Source organism: Nothoprocta perdicaria, unplaced genomic scaffold (assembly GCF_003342845.1).
Source record: "Nothoprocta perdicaria isolate Ctin4 unplaced genomic scaffold, notPer1 scaffold_111, whole genome shotgun sequence".
NCBI lineage: Eukaryota > Metazoa > Chordata > Aves > Tinamiformes > Tinamidae > Nothoprocta > Nothoprocta perdicaria.
In genome coordinates this window covers 1,876,757-1,898,733 of record NW_020454217.1, presented here as the reverse complement: position 1 = coordinate 1,898,733, position 21,977 = coordinate 1,876,757, and the positions used below count along the sequence as shown (strand labels likewise).

The following is a 21,977-nucleotide window of genomic DNA, read 5'->3' as shown; positions in this document are numbered from 1 at the left end:
CTTATTTACAAAAGCAATATTAAAAAAAGGCTTCCCTATCGCTTCCAAACTGTTTTAAAATCAGTTTAAAGTTCATATCCCTTTTAAGTTTCTGATTAAGCTTTCTTAAGGAAATTAGCAATTATATATTTTCTCTTTTAATAACTAACAACAGTCTTTATATTGGAGGTAAGTTCTTGTGTCAAGTTTCAAAACTTGGGCAGTAAATCAAGGAGGAAAACATTCAAAATAGACTTATTTGACACAATAGGAAATAGAACCTGGAAATTCTCAGTACTGCTTGTTCAAAATATGTTCTCTCCAAATATTCAAGCTTCAGCTGCAGTATCCCACACACATCACACAGACACACGCCCACACACAGATATAGGCCCTTCTTTAAAGGGCATTAATTACTATGGCAACTACAGTCACTGACATATGCAGTTACATTTATTTTACCATTACTAGTATAGCCCTATGAATCCCATGACATTTGGAAATGTAGATCATAATCCAATTTTATTCTAATATTTCCAATAACAATGTAGTTTAAGCAAAATTAATATACAAAAGAGATGCTGTCACATAGAAAAACATAATGAAGATTTATAACCCAAATTTTTAGATTTTCAAAAGGAATTTCACAAGGCTGGAATACATACACTTAAAATTATACGAACACATGCCTCACTGTCCATCTGCATGGTACTTTCTATATCAAACACTATTTAAAAATTCTTGTATGAAATATATTCAGAAACAACCAAACAAGTATTATTTTTGTACCATCCATCTGACTTCCAAAGCATTTTGATAAACAGGTGTGCCAACGTGTTAAGATTAATACACAGAAACATAAGCAATAGCTCATTTTTGTGTTCTTGTATATTGTATTAATAACTCTACACTACTTGGATTTGATATTATAATTACAATAGACACCCACAAAAGCTCTATTAAGAACTGAAGAGGAAAAAAAAAAATTAAGTTCCAAAACACCAAATTAACTGTTGCCCATGCAACTCTGATTTACTCTTTCCCCTTCGGACTGTATGGTATTACACACACACACACACACACACACACAGACAGAGTCTCTACACTCTTCCTCATACTCATGTGCATAAACATACACACCTATGTGCATGCATAAATACACACAAGTTCTCATTTTAAGTTAAATTTTGCCCTCTCCAGGGCACAGGACAAACAATTATGAACTTTTTTTAATTAGTAATTTGTTTTTATCATCACTCCCAACAGCTGCCAAAATCCCTCTTTAAAGACACCCACCAGTCCTTCACCAGCTCTGTCTCAGGCTCTTCTCTTCAGGCCCTGAAATCCATACTGAGGAATGCATGCCCACATTTTGGCCACATTCACATCAAAAAGATGTTCTCAAAGCCTGCGAGATTTTAGTAGCTAAAAATGCAGACATTTCTATCCAAATAAATTGGTATTTTCCAGCAGCTTTGCTGATCTGCACAAATTCGACAGTTCTCCATAGAGAAAATAAAATATATACAGTGGACAAAAAACATCCTCTTAGCAGATTTTCAAGACCTAGCACCAAATTATGAGCATTCAAGCATTTCACTTAAAATATCCCAAGGATTTAAGCAGAGCAGGATAACTTTTACTAAGCTTTTACTCAGTTATAGTTGAACTGAGTAAATATTTTCTTTAAAAGAAATTTAGTCTGAGGAAGACAGCCTATATAAAAAGTTTCAGTCTGAACAGAAAAGGTTACATGCCCTTGAAAACAGAAGAGGTGGCTGATTTTCAATAGGTAGTACAAAGAAATATCATTAACACGCAGAACAAGCAGTAACATTTACTTTGGAGCTATAAAAGACACACAAAATTGAAGTATTAGAAATTGGGTTAAAACACAAGTGACTGCAATTCAACTTACCGAACATTTTCTGGTCTCAGTTTGTCTAATACCATCTCTATTAAATCTGGCCTGAATTCTTCAAGCAAATATTCAGCAGCCAACACTTCCTCTATAGGATAATACTGAAACACATAATGCAGAAATATGCAGATGAATTAAACAACAAAACTAAATAGTAAAAAAATAAAAAAAGGAAAGAAAAGCACACACACACACTATACTGCTTTAATCTAAACAAGATAAAGTAGTACTCTGATAATGCAGATTTAAATTCTCCAAATTTTGGTACTTCTATATATTACCATTCTTTTGTCTTAAGTATTGCATGCTTCAATATAAAAAGCCATACACCTCTAAATATCAATTCACAGCAAAAAGAGTAAAAATAACGTGGCAAATGCTGACCCCTGGAGGACATTTTTAAAGATAAAAGAATGTCAATTAGTCACAACAGTGCAGCTGGGAAAAACACAAAACAGAATACCCTCAATATCTAAATCTTTCTAGGATTCACTAAAAACTCAACCTTTTTTACAGTATTTTAAAGCTAAGTACATATCACATACATAAAAGCTCAATATAGATTCAGTCATATTTATTTAGGGTTCCAATTACTGTGAAAATCTCTAGGATTTTCTAGCAAATCTTCAATGCGTGCAACAGTGTAGCAGCTTCTGGGCAGAAGCTACAGCCAGGGTAGAATTAAGATTTAAAGTAGCAAAGAGATAATGCAAGGGATTTCAGCAAATCATGTCAACTGCAAACTCTCGCTATCATGAGCACACACCAGCAACAAAAAGTGCTTGTAAGAACCATTAATGGGGAATACAACTTCTTGTCTCCCAAATCAGGTGTCCCCAATGCTTCACTGTGGCAGGCAGCCTCGTACCATCCTTGCACCTCTTCTTTGAAATTGTTGGTGCCTCTTTATTCAATTTTACTTGCAAGAGACTGAAATGGGATATTTCATCAAAGTGGGGAAAAACAAAACAGATGTTGAGTTATGTCCCATTTCTAGAATAGTAGTCAAATTATAAAATGGGAAATCAGATTTAGTTTTAAATACGTAGAACATGCTTCTCTCTAGCTGCATTTAGAATTCTATTGTATTCTCCTATCAGCAACTGTCATTTCTAGGAACATGTTCTTAAATTCACTTAGAGAGGTGTTTGGATTATTTTAAAGAGTTATGTGCATACAGAAATGTCAGTGAGCTATTATTATATATCTGAAAATGTATATAATGTAATTTTAAGACAAGGAAATTTTAAGACAGGCAATTAGATGGAAAGTCAATTACAATTTTTTGCAAAGTGATTAGCATAAGCCACTTTGGAGGCCCTTTTATAGGAAGGCAAAATACCAGGTTACCTAAGCTACAGGGTACTAGCAGTGTGCCATACAGCTGCTGGTTTAAACCAGTTTGGGTTTTAAAACCAAAATTATTATACAGGGGCTTTACGGATTATACACTATATATAAAATTGTAATGGAAGGAAAAAACAAAACAAAAACAACAAGAAATAAACCCCTGTGTCATTTAAAATAAATAAATAACACATTGTGAATGCTATAAACCCGTCAAATAGATCAGGCAAGAAAAGAATTTGAAAAGCCTAGTTTGAAAGACTCACAATACACCAAAGAACTCTTGCTTACCTACATCCTGGACCTAAAAAAATAAGCAATTTTCAAAAGGATATTTTAAGAAATCTCTAATTTCTAGTTTGTCTTAAGCAACACTGAAATAAACAGATGAAAGAGCATCTTTAGATATTGTAAAGTCAGTTTTACCAAGCATGGAATTATAAAACAGTAAAGAGGGAAGGAAATGCGACCTGTTAGCTGCCAATGTTAAGAGCTCATGAAACATGACTTACACTCAAGAAGTGCAAAGCATCTTCACAAATGTCCATATTTATTCACAGCAGAGAACTTAAACACACAGCCAAATGAAAAACATATTGTCCAAAAAGTCACTTACATGCAACATTCCTCCAAGTTTCGATGTATAACCTCTTGGTCGTTCTTTATCTTTAAATCTGAAAGCCACAGCATTTAGATCCTATGAAACAAGACAGCAAGGGATGAAAATATCTCTATATTTAATGCTTAAGGCTACTTACTAATAATAATACTTGGCAACCCCTAAGGCTACTTACTTCTTTTTATTACATAAGAAGAGTGGGAAATTGTATTTTATGCATTTTCTAGCAGTATTCAGTCTTGCACACACCACATGAGCAACGTGAGACAGTATCACAATGTAAAGCATTAAATGTGCTTAGCACTTCAGCATCCTAAAGTCCTATGTTGTAAAATACAGATGATGATCTTTCAAGCCATGTTCATACTAACAGATCTGTACCATAGCTTGGATTTTTAAATTTATTGGTAATCTGAAAACATAACAACCTTGATGTTATCAAAAGACAGAAAATGAACATCACACAGCAAGACTATTAAGGAACTGAACCCCTTCTCTTTTGCCTTTCTGTTCCTTTCATTTAGCCGGCCAAAAAATGAGCTTAGAGGCAGAAAAAGCACGTCTTCAGGCACAGAAATAGAACACATCATTCACAGAATACAGCTGCAAGGGTGACTTAAAGAGATACAAGCCTACAAGGCCAATGAAAGAGCTAGTCCCTTCCTCCTTCAAAATAATGCAGCAAGTCTGGTCAATTGAATAATTCAGGTGAAAATCAATTCTAAAAAATAAGATTGATTTTCAATCAGTTTTCCACCTTTTCCAACTCACTTCACAGCCTGAGAAGCGCTAGGGCTGACACAAGGATAAGAAACAGCTACGAGGTAGAGGACTGAACTATCTCATTCACCGACAATGCTATCTTAGATTTGCTTATGGGGACAGTGAAACAATTTCACTGGAATCATCTTAGCAGAGAGTCAAGAGACTTCTTTCATAGGAACACAGCATCAAAAAGCTAGGAATAAACATCTATGGAATTTCTAATTTTGGACAGAAGAGACAAAATACTGTTCACCAAGGAACACCCAAGATAAAATCCTGCGCATAAAAAAACTTTACCTAAGTATCTCTAGCGAACCAATGAGTGTGTGTACGTAGATGTGTGAATATGTATGTATATTGTTTTTATTGCACACTGTCATGGAGAAGTTCAGTACTATTTGACTCTGATATAGCACTTCTAATAGCAGTTCAGCTGATGCACTTTTCTCTCAAAAAAAAAAGTCAGATAACTGGTTATTAACATCCTACAGCCTTTACAATCTCGACTCTAAGGCTTGGCACATGAATCACAGTACCTTGCACTCTTGGAAAACCCATTCTTGAGGTCCTTCTGTGCGTAATTTTTGAATATATTGAAACATGTGTAAAATAATATCTTCAACGTGCACTGAAAAGAAAAGATGCTAGCTTAGTAATTTACTCAGTCCTGCAAGCGGAAGGTGTCCTGATGAAAACAGGTACGAAACGTGGCAATTTTAACTAGATCCTGAAACATCCTGTACATATTCAGTCCCACCAACAAAGTTAAGTGATCATTCATAGACTATAATTAAGTTTTCAGGTTCCCCACTTAACTCAGAAAACTGCTTTGAAGATGTCTAATACAATTGAACTCAAGTTTAAATAGTTTAAATAAACACCACATACAGGTATTTAAAAAATACATTTTCTTTTAAAGAAAAATTGTTAAGTATTAATGTATTAAAATAGTTTAATATAATTCAAATAAATTAGTTTCTTCAGATAAACAAACTGGGGGGAATGCAAACCTAGGGAAAAAAAAGTTAAAATGTATTGGCTTTCAAGGATTAATACAATTTTCTTGAATACAAATGCAAATCTCACCAGATCAGAAATAACACGGAATATAGATATAGCACTTTACTTACAAAGTCCTTCCTCTGTCAAGTCCACATTAATGATGAAAAACATGAAACCTCTAGCACCTTCCTTCTGCCCTCCAACTAGAGTATTTACCCAGCCTACGAAATCAAAGAGAAAATGTGTTACAAAAGCAAGTGTGTGAAGTGTTTCCCTACTTATTTGTATGCTTTGGCGATTTTCTATTACTTTTGCTTTGACATTTCTATCACTGGAGTGTTATTGGGTGTTATTAAGAACTTGAGAACATGGGGTGTTATGAAGAACCTGAGAGCACCCTGAAGGGGTGTTATGAAGAACCTGAGAGCATTTGGTCATCAGGCAATTGATCTCTATCTGGAACAATGTAGTAAAAAGAACAAGCCAAGATTGTTCCGAGTTCTCACAACATGTGCAATACAGTAATTTTGCAATCTTTACCTTTGTAGGACTTACCTTTGGCTTTAAGCTCTGATAAAAGGCTCCCTGGGCCTTCATGCCCAATCAGATGACCAAGATAATGACCAGGGTTTGATTTGTAGTATTTCTGAAGGTCTGGTATAGGAAATGTGACATAGAGATTTCTAATGTCCTTAATGGGTACCACTTTGTAGAGTTGCTGAAAATAAAAAGTAAATGAGAAAATCCATAAAACAAATAGAAATTCAACCAATCTCATGATTTCATGCTATTCAGGAGCACCTTTATGCACATACATTACTCACACAAACATCCAAAACAACAAATAAAAACTAAGGTATGTAAAAATTAGGGCAATACTTAAACCACTTTGTTTTTTTCACAAACCTTAACATGCTGCAAACACTAATTGTTTATTAATTATAGAAGTCATTATTACTCAGTTGCTTTCACTTTCATGCAATGTGCAATCTTTACTACAACCAAATAACAGAATCAGGATGGAGAGATAAGTGGAAAAATGGAGAAAGAAATACAGAACTTAACAGGGACACTGATACAGTAACATTGCACTTCAGCACTTCTGTGACATGAAAAGTATCACTTATGTGATACACTCTTGATGAAAAATACACTTCTATACCTACCCGGAGGTGTTCTTCTTGAAAAGGATGTTCAGGAAACTCTGGTATAGGGACATTTTTGTTTTCTACTTCTGAAAATAACTTCACCACTAAACTAGTCAGCTCATCCAAGGATTCTAGGGGATAAAAAAATAAAGCTGTCATTAGAAAAAGCATGCTGGAAGACAAAAAAGAAAAACCTATTTGAAATAGGAATGAATTCACAATAGTGAATATATTTGCAGGTTTATCTTCATCAATAATCAATAATATATCATATAATGCATATATATCATATATATGCTTTTACAGTAGATGTGCTGTAATAATCAATCTTACTGAAGACAATCAGGGAGTCTGGAACTGAACCAGCAATGAATATACACACAAAACTTCAGTTAAGTAAGAATTATCACCCTCACCATGTTTACTGGTCTTAAAATCTAGCAGAAAAGAAATTCACTTATACTCTATGATTAAAATTACACAGGCATGCTTCACTGGTGACCTTCATACTCAGCTTTGTTAGCAGAAAAGCCGTTAAGAGGGCTTTCCTCTGCTAATGAATTTTATTCTGTTCATATCCACTGAAGCATTACTGTAAAATGCCATATAAATACTGCTCTGCCACAGTATTTTCTTCAATAAGCAAACAGTTTTCAGCTCACTGTTATCAAGCTTTTGGCAAAGGCTCATAAAATATCATCTTGATTGTAGAAGGTGTTAGGCAACTGGAACTTCATTCAGCAAATGAAGCAAAGGTTCATGGCTAAATATTAAGTGAGCATAAAATAAACAGCTTAATCCTTGGAGGTTTCAGCTATTCTAGAACAAGTTCTGTCTGATATTTTGAGATCAGGTCGGCTAAAATGCTAATGGCTAAAATAAAACTAGTTAATAATAGCAAAATTTTCCCAAAATTTCAATGTTTCCTTTATCCTTCAACAAAAGAAAAATATTTGTAGTTGAAGTATAGGTTTAAAATATAAAAAGAGTAACAAAAGTCCTAACATCTGAAATCAGAGCAAAGTCAGTCTTTAGAAGACAAGCACATATAAAATGACTGTAACAGGTGATTTGATATAAATCATTTTATTTTTTAAGAGCTTAAGTAACACTCAGAAGTATTATTCAACCAACAGTGTAAAATTCTGGGTTCTCACCTCTTCCTAAAACACAAATAGCCATTAAATTTGATGAATAATAAGTAGAATGGAACTTCAATAGCTCTTGTCTTACATCTATTCCTTCTTTGGTTGGTCTAGTTTCCAAAGTGAGTTTGTTCCCTGTAACATAAAATAAAATTTAATGATATAGCTTGGGATGAGATAAACTTTATGTTTATGAATTTACAGACCAAAAACAAAAACATGAATGAATGAATCTGCTCTGCCCCAGATTAACAGTCATTTTAAAAAGAATTAGCATGCATAATAACAAACAAATTGGATCAATATCATCTCAGCTTACTACAGCCAATAAATACTTCCGTTCTCAAACTGCATCCTCCTCAATAGCCTAGGAAGCTTCAGTCTTCTAAAACAATCCTTTAACTGAGTTATTTTTTAAACAATATAATTATACTCATAAACCCATAAAACTGAAATTCAGAACACGGAAAAGCTTTTCCTTTGGCCCATCTGTAGCAGGTTTTTACTCCCATCCACACACATCCCTCACAGGAATCATTGTGTGCTGAACTGCCACAAATTATAGCCTGTACATTAAGACAAATTGAAATAAACAGTTACTCATTTCAACATCTGGTTTGTAAATTGTGACTGTTCAGCTCTGCTAAACATGGTTCAGCTAAGCTGCTGCTGCTGCACAGAGAAACAGGACTAGAATGCAGCAGAACCATGACAACTGTCCCTAAATAAGTCCATATTTGCAGAAGGGTCACAACTTTCTGCATTGAGTTATTTTCTATTAACCAGTGCAAAATTTACACCAATGTCAAGCTTCGTATAATTATTATACTGGAATAGTTTACACTTATAACCAATGCAGAATTCTTGCTTAGTGTAAAAGCAGGAACTCGAGGCAGCAGGAAAAATAGAATCTACAAAGAACACACTGCCTTTTGATCAACTGCACTTCCATTTATTGCATGGACACACAAAAACACCCATAGGACAGCGAAACTATCTGCCACCTGTGAAACTAGCAGCTTGCTGAAGCCAAACATGGACCATCTGCAGAAGAAAGCAAAGGAGGAATGAGGCAACAGAATGTTTAAAGAAAAAAATAAAACATGTTTAAAGACAAATGTCCAGATGTTAGGGGACTGGACACAAATCTTATTGCAAATGCAAGAGCCAACAATATAATGTGCAGAGGGGCTGTTTGAAGCAATACATTTCTTTCACTTCTAAGCGTCACATGTAAGTGAATAAAAGATTCCTAACAAAGCTCAAAGAGGATCATTAAGGTAGCATACTTAAAATACTTTGCTCCCAACCTATAAACTACAGCAGCTTATCAGATTATACAGTTTTAAGCCTACAGACAAGCAAAATGCAGGACTTTTAAATACCCTAGCACGTTCACTCCCACAGAGTCAATATATACGTTAAACAGGGAAAGGCAAAGCACTGGCTTTAGCACTGCCAACGTGTTATTGGAATGCTGGAGTAAGCTGACAGACAACTGACACAGGGCACCTATAGAGGTAATAGAATGGACACCAGACATCGCAGAACTGCTTAGGGAGGTGCTGGACACTCTTGAGGGCGAGATGGGTGTGCGATTCAGTGAGATGTGTGAAAAATATCTTGGGACAAAATACTGATACTAACTAACAAGAACACTGAAGGAATAAGGTATATTTGGATATGCAAAGGAGACCAGAAAGTTTGCTGCAAAAAGAAACTGGATTTGTCATGAAAATCACACTGTAGTTGGCACCTCCAAGTAAATAAAAGCCAAAGCTTCTTGTAAAAAATCACACTCCAGGTGTTCCCTCTATGAGAACATACCACCTTTCCCAGCTGTAAAACCTTCCTAAATTGTATAAAACTGTTTCTGCAACTTTCATTGATGTTTTCTGGATGCTATGGAGCAATTTAGAAATAATCTCTTCAGTAAAAGCAGAAGTTTTCTTCAGGAATGCAGGAAGGACAAATTCTACCCCTCTGCGATTACAGAACACAGGTGGAATAACTGCTTGTGTGTCACTATGCAATGCCTGGAAACCGTCTTTCCGAATTAACTTTTGAAGGGAATACAGTTATAATTTTCCCATTTCAGAGAGCCTCTATTGAACAGAAAACAGCCAACACAGGCTTTTGCAGCTGCTGGCTACCAGCCTTTCACAACATCATACACAAATTCTTCTTGTTCTGAAGACAGAGGAGGACAGCAGCCTTAAACCCATTCCCGTCATCCTCCAGCACTCAGTATTTGCACTACTGCTCTTCCAGCTAATGGACTCAACCACAAATAAMACTGAAGCTCAAGGACTAGACAGCACAAAACATAGATTAATGGCCCTATTATTTTTATGGTTTCACCAATAAATTAGCAATTCATGTAGAAAATAACTGCAGCATGGACAACTTCAATTAAACTTTGCCAGAATGTCAAAAAATGTGGGTTTACTCATAACCGTAATATATAATGCCTTTTACATTTCAGTCTGCATAATTCACAGAATGATTTAAAAAAAAAAAAANAAAAAAAAAAAAAGAGCTTTATAGCAATAAAATCAGGGTCTGTCCAAGACTAGTTTTCCTAGCCATCTACTGCTATTGTATTTTATGCTTAAGGATTCATAAGGATTTGTTTTTGTATTGTTTTTATGTTCTGCTTCAATGATCACCACAGTACTCTGCTTACCTTTGTGGTCAGTACCTTCTCTTCGAGCAATAGTTGGGAGCAGAACAGCATGTGGCTAACGGCTACTCAAACACGGGCTGTTCGCTTTGTGTGCACTAAAGACACGCAGCCCCAAATTACAACTCAATCCAGTCACTGGAAAATAGCATCCACTGCAGTGCTTATTAGAATCATAAAGGGCCCATAATCACTGCACTGCAAACCTTCTATCACCCTGTTTCCTATGTTTAAGGCCATCTCTGTTTGGTCTATGATGTGGAAAATGTAATAAAGCACCACAACAAATACGCACAGAGCTGGGAAAAAAAGGGAATTGTTTCAGTCCTGTCTTGACCAATTTCATATAAACAATATTACTACATACATTAAACAAAACTCCAATGGATGGATAACTGTATTCTGACAAACCTGTTCCAAATTTACTGAAGGGATGATTGGGGTTTCCAGTAGCCTTCTCCAACTGAAACAACCTCCAGGCATCATTCATTAGATTCTTCTCATGCTCAGAATCAACTGCATTCACTTCCCTGTCTTTGCAGCTCTCATCAAACAAAGGGCACAGGAAAAACTGGGCAAATCTAAAGAGAAATTGTTCGTTTTTTTCAAGTCAAAAGCACTGAACACACAAAAAAAAGTTAACATGAAAATATAAAGCTAAAACCACTTACTGGAAAGAGCTAAATATATTAATTAAAGGGAAAAAAAAATACAGAATTCTTAATCCAAGCATAATCTTGACTTGCATTCATTACCTTTATCGCTTAACTTCTTTATCTATAAACGCAGACAAATAACAGATTCATCAGAGAAGATACTACAAGGATCTTATATCATTACAAGGATATTACATCATACTTCACACATTCAACACTTTCTTGGCTTACAAATTTAGTGGCAAGAGGCTCTTCATCTTGCAAATCAAATCAATCTTTTGTCCTTCTTCCAGAAACATATATAAGAATTCTATTGCATAGGCAAGAAAAAACACATTTCTCACACAGGAGAAAATCCTCTCACTTTGCCTTACTGACTACACACCTTTAAATTTATGCCTCTCTCCCACAAAAGGCAGAAATGCAAGCCAATTCTTTTACTAAAGGAATCCCATTTCATTTCTGAACTTCATCCTTCTTATGCTAGGAAGGATGTAAGGATCCTGTGGCATGCACAATATTTGATCATATATTCAGAGTATTTGTACAATGCAAAAGCTTACGAGCACATTCTGTGCCCCAATACACAATCCTTAGACTGAAAAATCAGCCTTGAGGAATAAGTCTGATGGCTGAAAAACTGAGCAAAACTTTTTTGTAGTGAACATCCAGTGTCAACTTCAGCTAAACAGTGTTCTCAACTTTGTCTTTATTATCACAAAGATAAAAGACTGTCAGCAAGAACTTCTACGCAATTTCAAATGGCAGAAGTTTTAACTAATTCAAAGTCAGCAAGACTGTGAGTTTACCTGTCCAGGGCACCTTCCAGATGCTCATGCGACACGTCGAAGTAGTAGTTGGTGTGCTCGCCGCTGGTGAAGGCGTTAGAGCTGCCGGCGTGCTCGCTAAGGAACTGGCTGTACTCGTTCTCCTTGGGGTATTTCTTGGTCCCCAGGAACAGCATATGCTCACAAAAATGGCTAAGCCCCGCAATGTTGGGGGGATCTGACAAGGATCCTGCAGAAGGAAAAAATTCGTAAGACCTTCATGAAAAGAAAAATCAAAACACTAAGTTTTGTAGTTTTTTTTTTTTTAATCATGTTTTACATTGCAGCTTGTTGCCTCAGTCAATTATGCTAGTTCTGTAGTTGCAAATAGACACTTGGACAATTATATCCAAACAAATTCAAACTTCAAAAATTTAAATGAGTAACTGAACTAATTAGTGTCTCAAATTGCCTCACCAAATCAGCCTGCATTGGCTTATAGAGAGACAATTTCTAAATTTAAGTCCATGACTCAATCTGTAATGATCTGGCAGATCACAATGTTCTGACTTCTATACCTTGATTTCTATAACTGCACTTCATTAAAAGGTAGCAATTGCCAGATGACATTAAGGAGGTTATTTATCCTGTGGTTTATAGGGTTAGGGATAAGCCATAAATGCTTGAAAAGAAGCAGCTACTGATGATCAGCTAGTAGGTCTGAAGGAACACAGACTTAAAAAATGACAATAGTTTGCAGGAACGGAAGCCAGAAATGTGGAATTTTGAGCCTGGCTTGTGCAATGGGAGAATGGTGGTGAAAAATACTGAGACATAGAGGAACTGGACACGGCAGCTGGCTGCTACTACCATGGCATCCAATAGAACTAGTTAGGAGTTTCTGAACTAAACTTATGACAGCCATCCCTGCTGCAAGAGGGTCCAGAGGCTTTCACGATTACTCTACATCGGCCTTAACACCAATGGCAGTAAATACAAACAGAAAGAGGAAGAGAAGGGTATGGAGGTAACATGTGGCTGCATATTATTTTGAGAGCAACTAGAAAGCTACATAAATAAACACTTTAGTGATTTCAAAGAGACAAAGTACCTGCTTTTTCCATCCCTTCCCAATATTTCTGTTTGGAAAAACTGCACTCACATGCTCCCCTTTTCTGCTTATAAAAGGTCTTGCATAACTTGAAACTTAACGGTTAAAGAAATCTCTCTGCAAACTGAGCTACACTTGAGTAAACACAGAATATATCTAGTGAATTTAATTAGCTCCAATAACTTCCTATTTGATACATCAAAATATTAAATAAACTTTAAATTACAGTAAAAGGCCAGGCTGCCAACTGGATGCTATGTAAAAGTTACCGAATTTTTGCTGTATAGTTCCATCCATTTACTTGTAATTAAAATAAAGCAGTTTTTATTAATAATCTAATGAACACAAAATATATCAAATACCTATGTGTACGTCAAGTGCTGCCGAAGATTTATCTGTGGTGGGGTCGCTGATGAGAAGTGCTTTAATGCCATTTGCCAATTCCAGTCCACGATATTCCCGCTTATCTTCAGGTGATTTGATAATTTCATTTGTTATTCTCTTAATAGCTAGACTGTTCATTTTGTTATTTGTCTCCTTCTGAATCCTTAAAAAAAAACCACATAAATTTTTACTTTAGCACTGCTAAAATATGAATAAGTATATTAGAAAATAGGCTGGGAATGATACAAAGAGCAAGAAACTTAGTTCCATGTAAAACTCATAAAACTGGATTAAATATAAAGTTACAGTTCAACCACCGAGAAACAGTCACGTTAAAGACAAAGTGATACAATAAAACTGCAGATTGCCCAATTGAATCAATTTTCTCTTTCACACTTACAGCAATTTAAGAAGTAACTTATAAGAAAATACCAATCCCTTCTTACAATGAAATGAAATGAACAGAAGCAAATTAAAGTCTGTATTGCTATCTGGAGTGATTTTCTGGGTTCAGAAAAGTATTCTATATCTTTGCATTGGTAGTTACATTATAAATGTTATAATTTTGCCATCATCTTAGGTAAACAAAAATTTTACTGGGTGAAATAAAACAAAGTGCCTCACATGTTGAGGCTTCCACTATTGGTGTAACAAAGAGACCTATTTGCTTAATGACAGAATTTTAAACACTCATAAAGCAAGGGCGAGTCTGAAATTATTATCCCTGGCTATTTAATTCACTGCCAAGTTGAAAGGCGAGCGGCGAGGGCAGCCGCTTGGCTGCAAGAAGGACGGGGAAATTTAAGGCGATCCCAGCGGAGCTCAATGCGGGAGCGGCGCCCGGAGCACTCACGTGCCTTATCCCTGTGCAATCAACTTGAACTCTGCTTTACAGCGCAGGACCTGGCGTGAGGGCATAGCACAACTAAGCCGACCTTTTTTTCTTTTTTTTTTTTTTTTTGTGGTGAAAATATCACCTTTTACATTGCCAAGTAAATTATTATATGAATTTGGGTTAGTAGCTGGTGAATTCATTTCACTTAGGAGCCAAACCAGACACATGCCTAAGTTTCCAGGCCTAAGAAAATTGTGCACAGTTCTATCCATATCGCTTATGTAAGCAGGAGTTTCACTCTGTTTATTTTCACATTTTCAGGTCATACGGTTCAAAGAATTTCATGGAAGTTTGCCATGCTTTAAGACCGTACAGAACGCACTGCGCAAAGAACTGCACCGTTTTCTACTTATTTACTGTCCTGTCTCTTCAGCCACAAATTTTTAGAGAGAGAAAAGATATTTTGAAGAAAAGCACTCGAGTAAGCATTAGATAATTGAGTACTTCTCAAAGAAGTCATAAAATTACTTTGGAATTTTTAAAAATTACAGAGCACCGTCATACAAAAGATTACAAACAGGAATTATAATTCCATAAAACAGAGAAGCCCCAAGTAAAGAAACCATCAAGGGAAATTAAACATCATGCCTGCAGTCAAACATAATGTTAAACAACAACGGAAATGCTCAACTCAAATGCCTGCAACTCTTGTTTAGACCCGCTCCTTATCTATCGGTTTAAACCTGCACCGTGGCTAATTCTGTTTGGAGTGTGTCTTCAAATCTACACATTTCACCCTGATAATGAACAATTATCACTCTATTTTTAGGTAAAACATTCTACCTCATCAATATACTAGTTGCTTGCTGTAAGATGCATACATACTTAGTCACTTCTCAAGTTTTTCTGATCATGTTATACAATTTCTTTGATCCAGCATCTCCTTGTTATTTCTAAACCGTATCATTAACTCACAGAACTTTTGTTCAAATGATTCATCTTTCCAACGTGATTCATCAAATTACGTCGCTTCTGTGAAATCCTAGGAGATTTCAATTGATGTTTTCTGAAGCTGCACACCTCCATTTCATTTTATTATCAGCCCCTATTTTCTGCCTCTTTCAAAGGTTACCTCAAATTTGGTAGTCAAATTTCAAGACAGGAAAAATTACAATTCTCAAAAGTTCAAAGTCAGTAATTAAGCCATCAAACCAAGGACTTAACCTCATTACCTCCGTCTTGATTGTTATTTCAATGGGAATTATGAATGTAACATTCTCTTCAACTTCAAATGTATTTGCATGATTAACCCTCCGTTATTTTCCCTGCAAAACATATTGTCCCACCAGCAAATTCACATAAAAGCAAGAGCAGATCAACTATGAAATATTCTTGGTAGGCAATGTGTCAAAAGAACAAATGAAATATGAAAGACCAAAACTGTCTGGCTAGAGTACTGTTGCTCCTGGTGCTATGCTATTATAATACAACAGTTAGGCAAGACAATTTCATATGAGATAGAATATTCATACAGGGGCATTTTATTTAGGAGTAAATTACAAAACATAGTATCAACATTCCCTTGTATTGCAGCTTTTCTGCACAACTTCAAACTTCTCTTAGAGAAACTCCTTTATAACACCACCACGCTGCACCTTTCAAACAAGGATTGCAAATCACTGCAACACAAACTACCTTCTAACAAGAGAATTGCTTTTGACAACAGAAAAGAAAAATGGGACAAAAAAAATTCTGCATTTCTTCTCATAGCCTCATCCATTGAGGAATGCTTGAAAATTGCCCTAAAACATCAGTGTTGTATGTATGCATGTGTGTGCAATATACATATATGTTCATAATACAAGTACATATATATATTTATGCATATAGTATGCATATAACAAGTGTGTATATATATTACACACTATATATATATATATGTATATAGCCATACTATTATTAGAGCGAGCACTGGATGCTGATGTTCAGTAGCCATGAAATCAATCGAGAAACCAGACGCAACAGAGCCAATGTACTAAGAAAGAGGCCATTAAAAGAAAGACTTTCATACTACCCCTACAAAACAGAAATGACAGAGAAAGCCCCAGCGAAGTAAAAGCAGCAGGAGCGGATATAAAGCACTACAGGGGCATTGGGGGAATTCCTCCTTGGCTAGAAATTGCAGGTGGCAGATAACTCAGAAGGAAAAATGGGAAAAGGAAAGAAGGAGCACCTCTAAACTACAAGCATCGCCTCTATTCAATATAGGGAGCACTAAATTATTTTTTTTCCATTCTCAACTAAAAGTCTTAACCTGTACAAGGGAAAAAACCCAACAAAAATAATAACAAAAAGCTAAAACAGGTGTTGAATTTTAAACTATAGCACTTTAAAATAAAATTACATTCGAATCCTTAAGGCCTCATTCCTGTAATGAGTTCCAGGCAACTAGTCCCTTGCAATCAGCAAGGCTCTTTGGGGATTCCAGGTTCCAGCTGAGAAAAGAATATTGCAGAGCAGGAATGGGATTAAGTGGTATATGATTCTGTCTAACAACTTTAATCTTTCATAGTTATTTTAGTAGACTTATTTTAATTAAAAATTAGCCCTAGTAGTCAAACCCTAGTTCAATGTTTGAACAATTAAAGGACCATATTTGAAACCCAATTAGCACAAACTCCTGAGAGCTGTCTCAAATGAAAGAACACATTAGCCAATAAAAAACGTGGCTCCCAAAAGCACGAACTCCACAGAGTTTTTCCCCAAACTGATGGCAAAACATGCTGCAGATTTTTAAGTCAAATGTTAGCACATAGGCATGAGCTAGATCAATGTCTATAAGCAGTGATCACCCCTAAGTAACCAGATGAATGGCAACAGCTACCACCTTAGCAATATTTGATTCCAAATGATCTCAGTTACATTAAAAATCACGGTTTTCTTGAAGTGCAAGACACTCGCTGTAAGTTTACAATCGTGTACACTCGGAAGTGAGTTGTGCCTGATTTTCAACTCATGCCTCTCATACACTCAAAAGCATCTGCCTTTTGCATACACTCAATACGGACTGGATCCATGTGTTTGTAAACCACTCTGACTCAAGTTCTAACTGTGGCTTTGAAACTATGCAGAGGCTGTGATAATGTTCAACCTCGTATCTTGCACCTGCTCCAAGTTCTGTATTTTCCTTATAACCCTTCTGTTTTTTCAATTCCAAACCTCATGGCCTCCCACCTCCAAGAGACTGAAATGTTTGTCGAGCCAAAACCTCTCTCTGCTCTGAACTTTCAGGGCTGTTTCCTGTATTGCTTATGAGCCCATTTTTTTTTACGGTTCTTAACAACCTGCATGGAGGAGCCCATCAGCTGCAAATGCCTGGATTGAAGGAAACGCTGGGGGCTTCAGCAGGAGGCCCAGGGCTGCGGAACCACCAGCCAGTGGAAACCAGCCCAAGTTTCCTCACCTCTTTCACAGGAAAGACAGCACTGAACTGAGCACGTTGGGAGGATTTCATGAACTTCCTCAGTTACAAGCCGGGGGCTTTACAACAATAAAATAAAACTCCATTCTTCTCCATGTCTCTGGCCCCGCTCTTTTTCCACTCGCACGGAGCGCTCCTCGTGATGGCAGCGCCATTGCACGCATTGTGACATCCCTCTCTGTGTAACAGTGATTCTACAGGCAAGTCAAGCAGCCATCTCCTGCCCTCAGCCTCAATTCACTCGCATGCTATAATTACACTTAATTTTGGCCTGTACAATTAAGGGCTTCCCTAAAATGTTTTTCTGTTACCAGGAACACAAAGTTAAATCAACTGGAGTGACCTGCACATATAGGTGCTGCCCATAGTTTTTTTTACCATTACAGGTTCTCAAGTAGAGAAAGCCAGCAAGCCCACCTTTAAACATATGGAGATTTAAGCAGCTCACATTCTTCAACATTCATAATCCACAGTAACAATCTTATGTAAATTTAGTTGTCAAGAAGATGGAGAATGCATCTAAGATCTCAATGTATTCTTAGATGCTGAATTAAATAAATATGATTGCATATATGAGCAGCCAGGCTGCATAAGCAGACAAACTGTTTGAAATTTTAACACTCCTGTGTTTTTGGACTCAGCAGGAATTCAGCATACGATTTTACATCACACACACAAAAACCCCACAAAAGAGATGCACAACAAATTAATCAATGCTACACAGTAAGAAGGACTAATCACACAAATTTGGGGATAATTAGTATATCTGGGCTGGTTACAAAGTTGATTTTGAGGGAATTCTGAAGTCGTGCTACAATTAGAGCATTTTCCAGACCTCAGAGATCTGCAGCCTTCTGCCAAGTCTCCGACCTGGACAATTCCTCCTGGATGCCTGTGGCCGGGTCCTTGCTCTTGCCCCGGAAAGGGTCCAGCTTCCAGGGATTTCAGGTCACAGCAGGAAAACCTGGTGTGCAACAGGCTCACGGGCCAACCTGCCAGCAGAAGCGCTGCTGGGGCACATCAGTGCTCACAGCTGCCAGTAGGATTAATCAGAGGATGCAGTGTGTGAACCTGGCAAAAACAAGGGCCAGGGAGTTTCACACACAAGATCAGAGCCCAAGTATTCAGGCCAGCTGGCCTCAATTGTAAAGTGACGGGTGTTTCCACAGGCCTGGGTTGGTCACACAAGGCAGGATAACATAAACAAGAAACCAACAAGCAACTTACTGTCCTAAAAATATAGTCCTAAATCCGATTGTTTCACAGTTTCCGATGCACTGGGTAACAAAATCATATCAAAAGACAGGGGTTTATATGATCTAATTTCAGGCATAACAATAAAGGATAACACGATTTTTTTAAATTGCTACACCAGTGCAGCCTTCTTCTATAGCTCTTTTAAAACTGCCCCAAGCAAATCATCAAAACACATCCTCCAGGATAAACAAGCTTTATCCAAATTCACCAAAACCACTTAAAAAAAAAAAAAAAAAAAAAAAAGCACAAACAGCCGCAGCATTTCAGTCTCGTGTTTTTATCAGATTGCTTTTCCAGCAAATCTGGGGAAAAAAACAGGCAAATTCCAAAGCCTTTTCTTATTGAAAGGCTGGTTCTTTAAATTACTGATTTTAATCTTCAAACAATATGACAATACAGGATCTTCAGAATGATTTCACAAATCTGGTGATACTGAGTTTGTATCATTATTTTTCAACGGAGTCAAGTCACATGCTAATCATGAGACTGATAAGACTAGTTTCTGTGTTGCATGTCCAGCTCCTTAAAAGTGCACTTTACTCAATCTCCTCCAAAATGTATTTCTGTATTCCATTAATTGCTTTATATATAAAATACTTGCAAGCCAGTGTGTCTTATTCTCCCTTCCTCTTTCCAGGCTTTTTTTCCCCCTTGCTACCCTAGAGCTGCAAGGCTTGATCCACAAGCACAATGCAGCAGGGTGTCTAGCACACAGCCTTGCACATGCCAGGATATTTATAAGATTAGATACCAAAGGAGAGACCCCTGTGCTTTATTCTACGCTACCCAGTTTTATGTGTATTTCACATATTTTATCAGCAAGTAGCACATCATATTGCCCGAGATGCTTTGTAAAGCCAACTCACTTTACACTTCATGTTACCATCTGTCTCATATCCTCAAAAACTTGGGAGCTCTGAATAAAAAAAAAAGATTAAAAAAAAAAACACACACACAACATCAGACCAAAACTTTAGTTGGACTGAAAAACAACAAAAAATACATGGTAAGACCGGAGAACTGGTAAGAAAATCTCATCTAGTTATAAAGAACTGTAGAACTCCGAATCATGAAAAGCACTGCCCAGAACTTTCCTCTTTTGTTAGTCTAATACTAAAAGATAACAACTGTATATTATTCAGTGTAATCCTCTATTAAAAACAACAGCTTATTGAACAGTAGAGCTTTGACAGAACCAACAGCTCTAGCAGGAACAGCTTATAAAAGACACTCGGTAGTGTGTTTTAACAAAGGTATTAGCAACTGTTTACCCATTTTGTGCATTACTTTCTACGATTTGGGATATTTCAGATCACATACAACCATTAACACTATAAGCAAACTTTCAGTTCTACAGCATTTTCTTCTGCTTGGGTAGTTCAAAGAAGCTGTAGCTCTGACTCACTCTGAAAAAAATCAAGTTGCAGAGGCGAGATCTAAGTAAGAAAGCTACAATGAACTGACTTTTGAATAAGTTCTATCCCCAAATCACTTTTTTTACACATATGCAACACTGTCTCATAAGAATATTTATCAACTTATGCACATAAAGCTGGGAAAATAAAGGCACTCACTGACAGCAACTTGCCATATACAAATATATAACAGAACACACATCAACTAAATTAATTGCTCTCCAGCCATTTCTTACCACAAAAATGTCCATTTAGTATTTCATTAAAAGGTTAACGTGTGAATGTATCAAAATTGTTTATTATGAAAGCATCTAATAAAACACAATTAATATACCAGAAATATCAACCCAACATGTGATTTCCCAGAGAGATTGGCAGTATTTTTAGGAGATGACTTAGGCAAAACCTTGCAATGACCCCTAGCTATGAGCCTAGCATGTTCCAGCTCATTGAAACAGGAGCTGCACTCGGAGTAGCAGAATTTTTGCCGCTTCCTCCTCTTTTTTCCTGCACTTAAGAGAGTAGGGAGCTATGTCCAGATTCATGTGCAAAATGAGTTTTACCCTTGACCCTTCCATCAGTTTGACACATCCACACGCTGCAGACAGGGAAAGGGAGCAGGAAAGCACACACACGAGCAGGAATCCTTCTAGGGACTTCCCAGCACCACTTGATTTTTAGTTGTTGGTGAAATCAGAATACATAATGACACTGCAGCACACGAGAGGAAGAGGAGGCGAGAGGAAGGTCTAAGTGAGGAGCAATCCTAGCTACTTTATGTACACATGAAGGTTGGGTGACAAGCAATCAGACGACAAGCACAAGTTAGAGCCCCACAAGTGCAAATTTCAAACAAACCCAAACACAAGAACAGGGGATATGAATTCAAGAACAAATTATCCAAAATTCTATCTTAAAAAAAATCCAGTGAAAGCATTACGCCTACTCTCAATTCCTTATTATTTATGTAGATGCTAACTCACAATTGCAATAGAGCAGGTGCTTGGACCACGGCTGCAGGCAGTATGGAAATGGTCTCGCAAGCAGAGCCAAGTCCCCACTCGGGAGCCGGCGCGGGCCGATGGAGAGGGGATACCCGGGAGCGGCTCTGCGGCCCCTCCGCGGCACAGCGGCCACGAGCAACAACGGGGCGCCCAGACGTTGACGCGCGAGAATTTGCGGCGTGAGTCATCTAAACCTCCCAAAAAAAAAAAAAAAAAAAATGTTTTCGAGATTTCTTACTTGTACAGCGAGGAGGCCGGGCGCGGCGGCAAGGACGGCAAAGGCGGCGGGAGGGCAGCGGGGAAGCGCTGGCTCCGCCGGCCGGCGGCTGCTCGCGGCGCCCGGGCAGGCGGCCGCGCGGCTCAGCCTCACGCCGAGGGCAAGGGGGGTTCTCCGAAATAAAGCTCTGTGTCAACACGAGCGAGCCCAAACGCCGCTTTCGCACCAAAAACGACCCCAG

General features: G+C 37.3%; 1 protein-coding gene across 1 annotated transcript in view; it reads right to left on the bottom strand.

Moving 5' to 3' along the window:
- Positions 1 to 18,724, bottom strand: part of IDE (insulin degrading enzyme) — a 53,653-nt gene extending 34,929 nt beyond the window's left edge. Inside the window, exons 1-11 of the mRNA XM_026051182.1 lie at positions 18,679 to 18,724; positions 13,506 to 13,690; positions 12,075 to 12,282; positions 11,021 to 11,190; positions 7,939 to 8,061; positions 6,800 to 6,912; positions 6,189 to 6,351; positions 5,762 to 5,854; positions 5,168 to 5,259; positions 3,864 to 3,944; positions 1,898 to 2,001 (exon numbers count right to left, since the gene is read on the bottom strand). Coding sequence (XP_025906967.1) covers positions 1,898 to 2,001; positions 3,864 to 3,944; positions 5,168 to 5,259; positions 5,762 to 5,854; positions 6,189 to 6,351; positions 6,800 to 6,912; positions 7,939 to 8,061; positions 11,021 to 11,190; positions 12,075 to 12,282; positions 13,506 to 13,665 — 1,307 coding nt within the window. The 5' untranslated portion in view covers positions 13,666 to 13,690; positions 18,679 to 18,724. The remainder of the gene's footprint in view (positions 1 to 1,897; positions 2,002 to 3,863; positions 3,945 to 5,167; positions 5,260 to 5,761; positions 5,855 to 6,188; positions 6,352 to 6,799; positions 6,913 to 7,938; positions 8,062 to 11,020; positions 11,191 to 12,074; positions 12,283 to 13,505; positions 13,691 to 18,678) is intronic.
- Between the last annotated feature and the right edge of the window lie 3,253 nt (positions 18,725 to 21,977).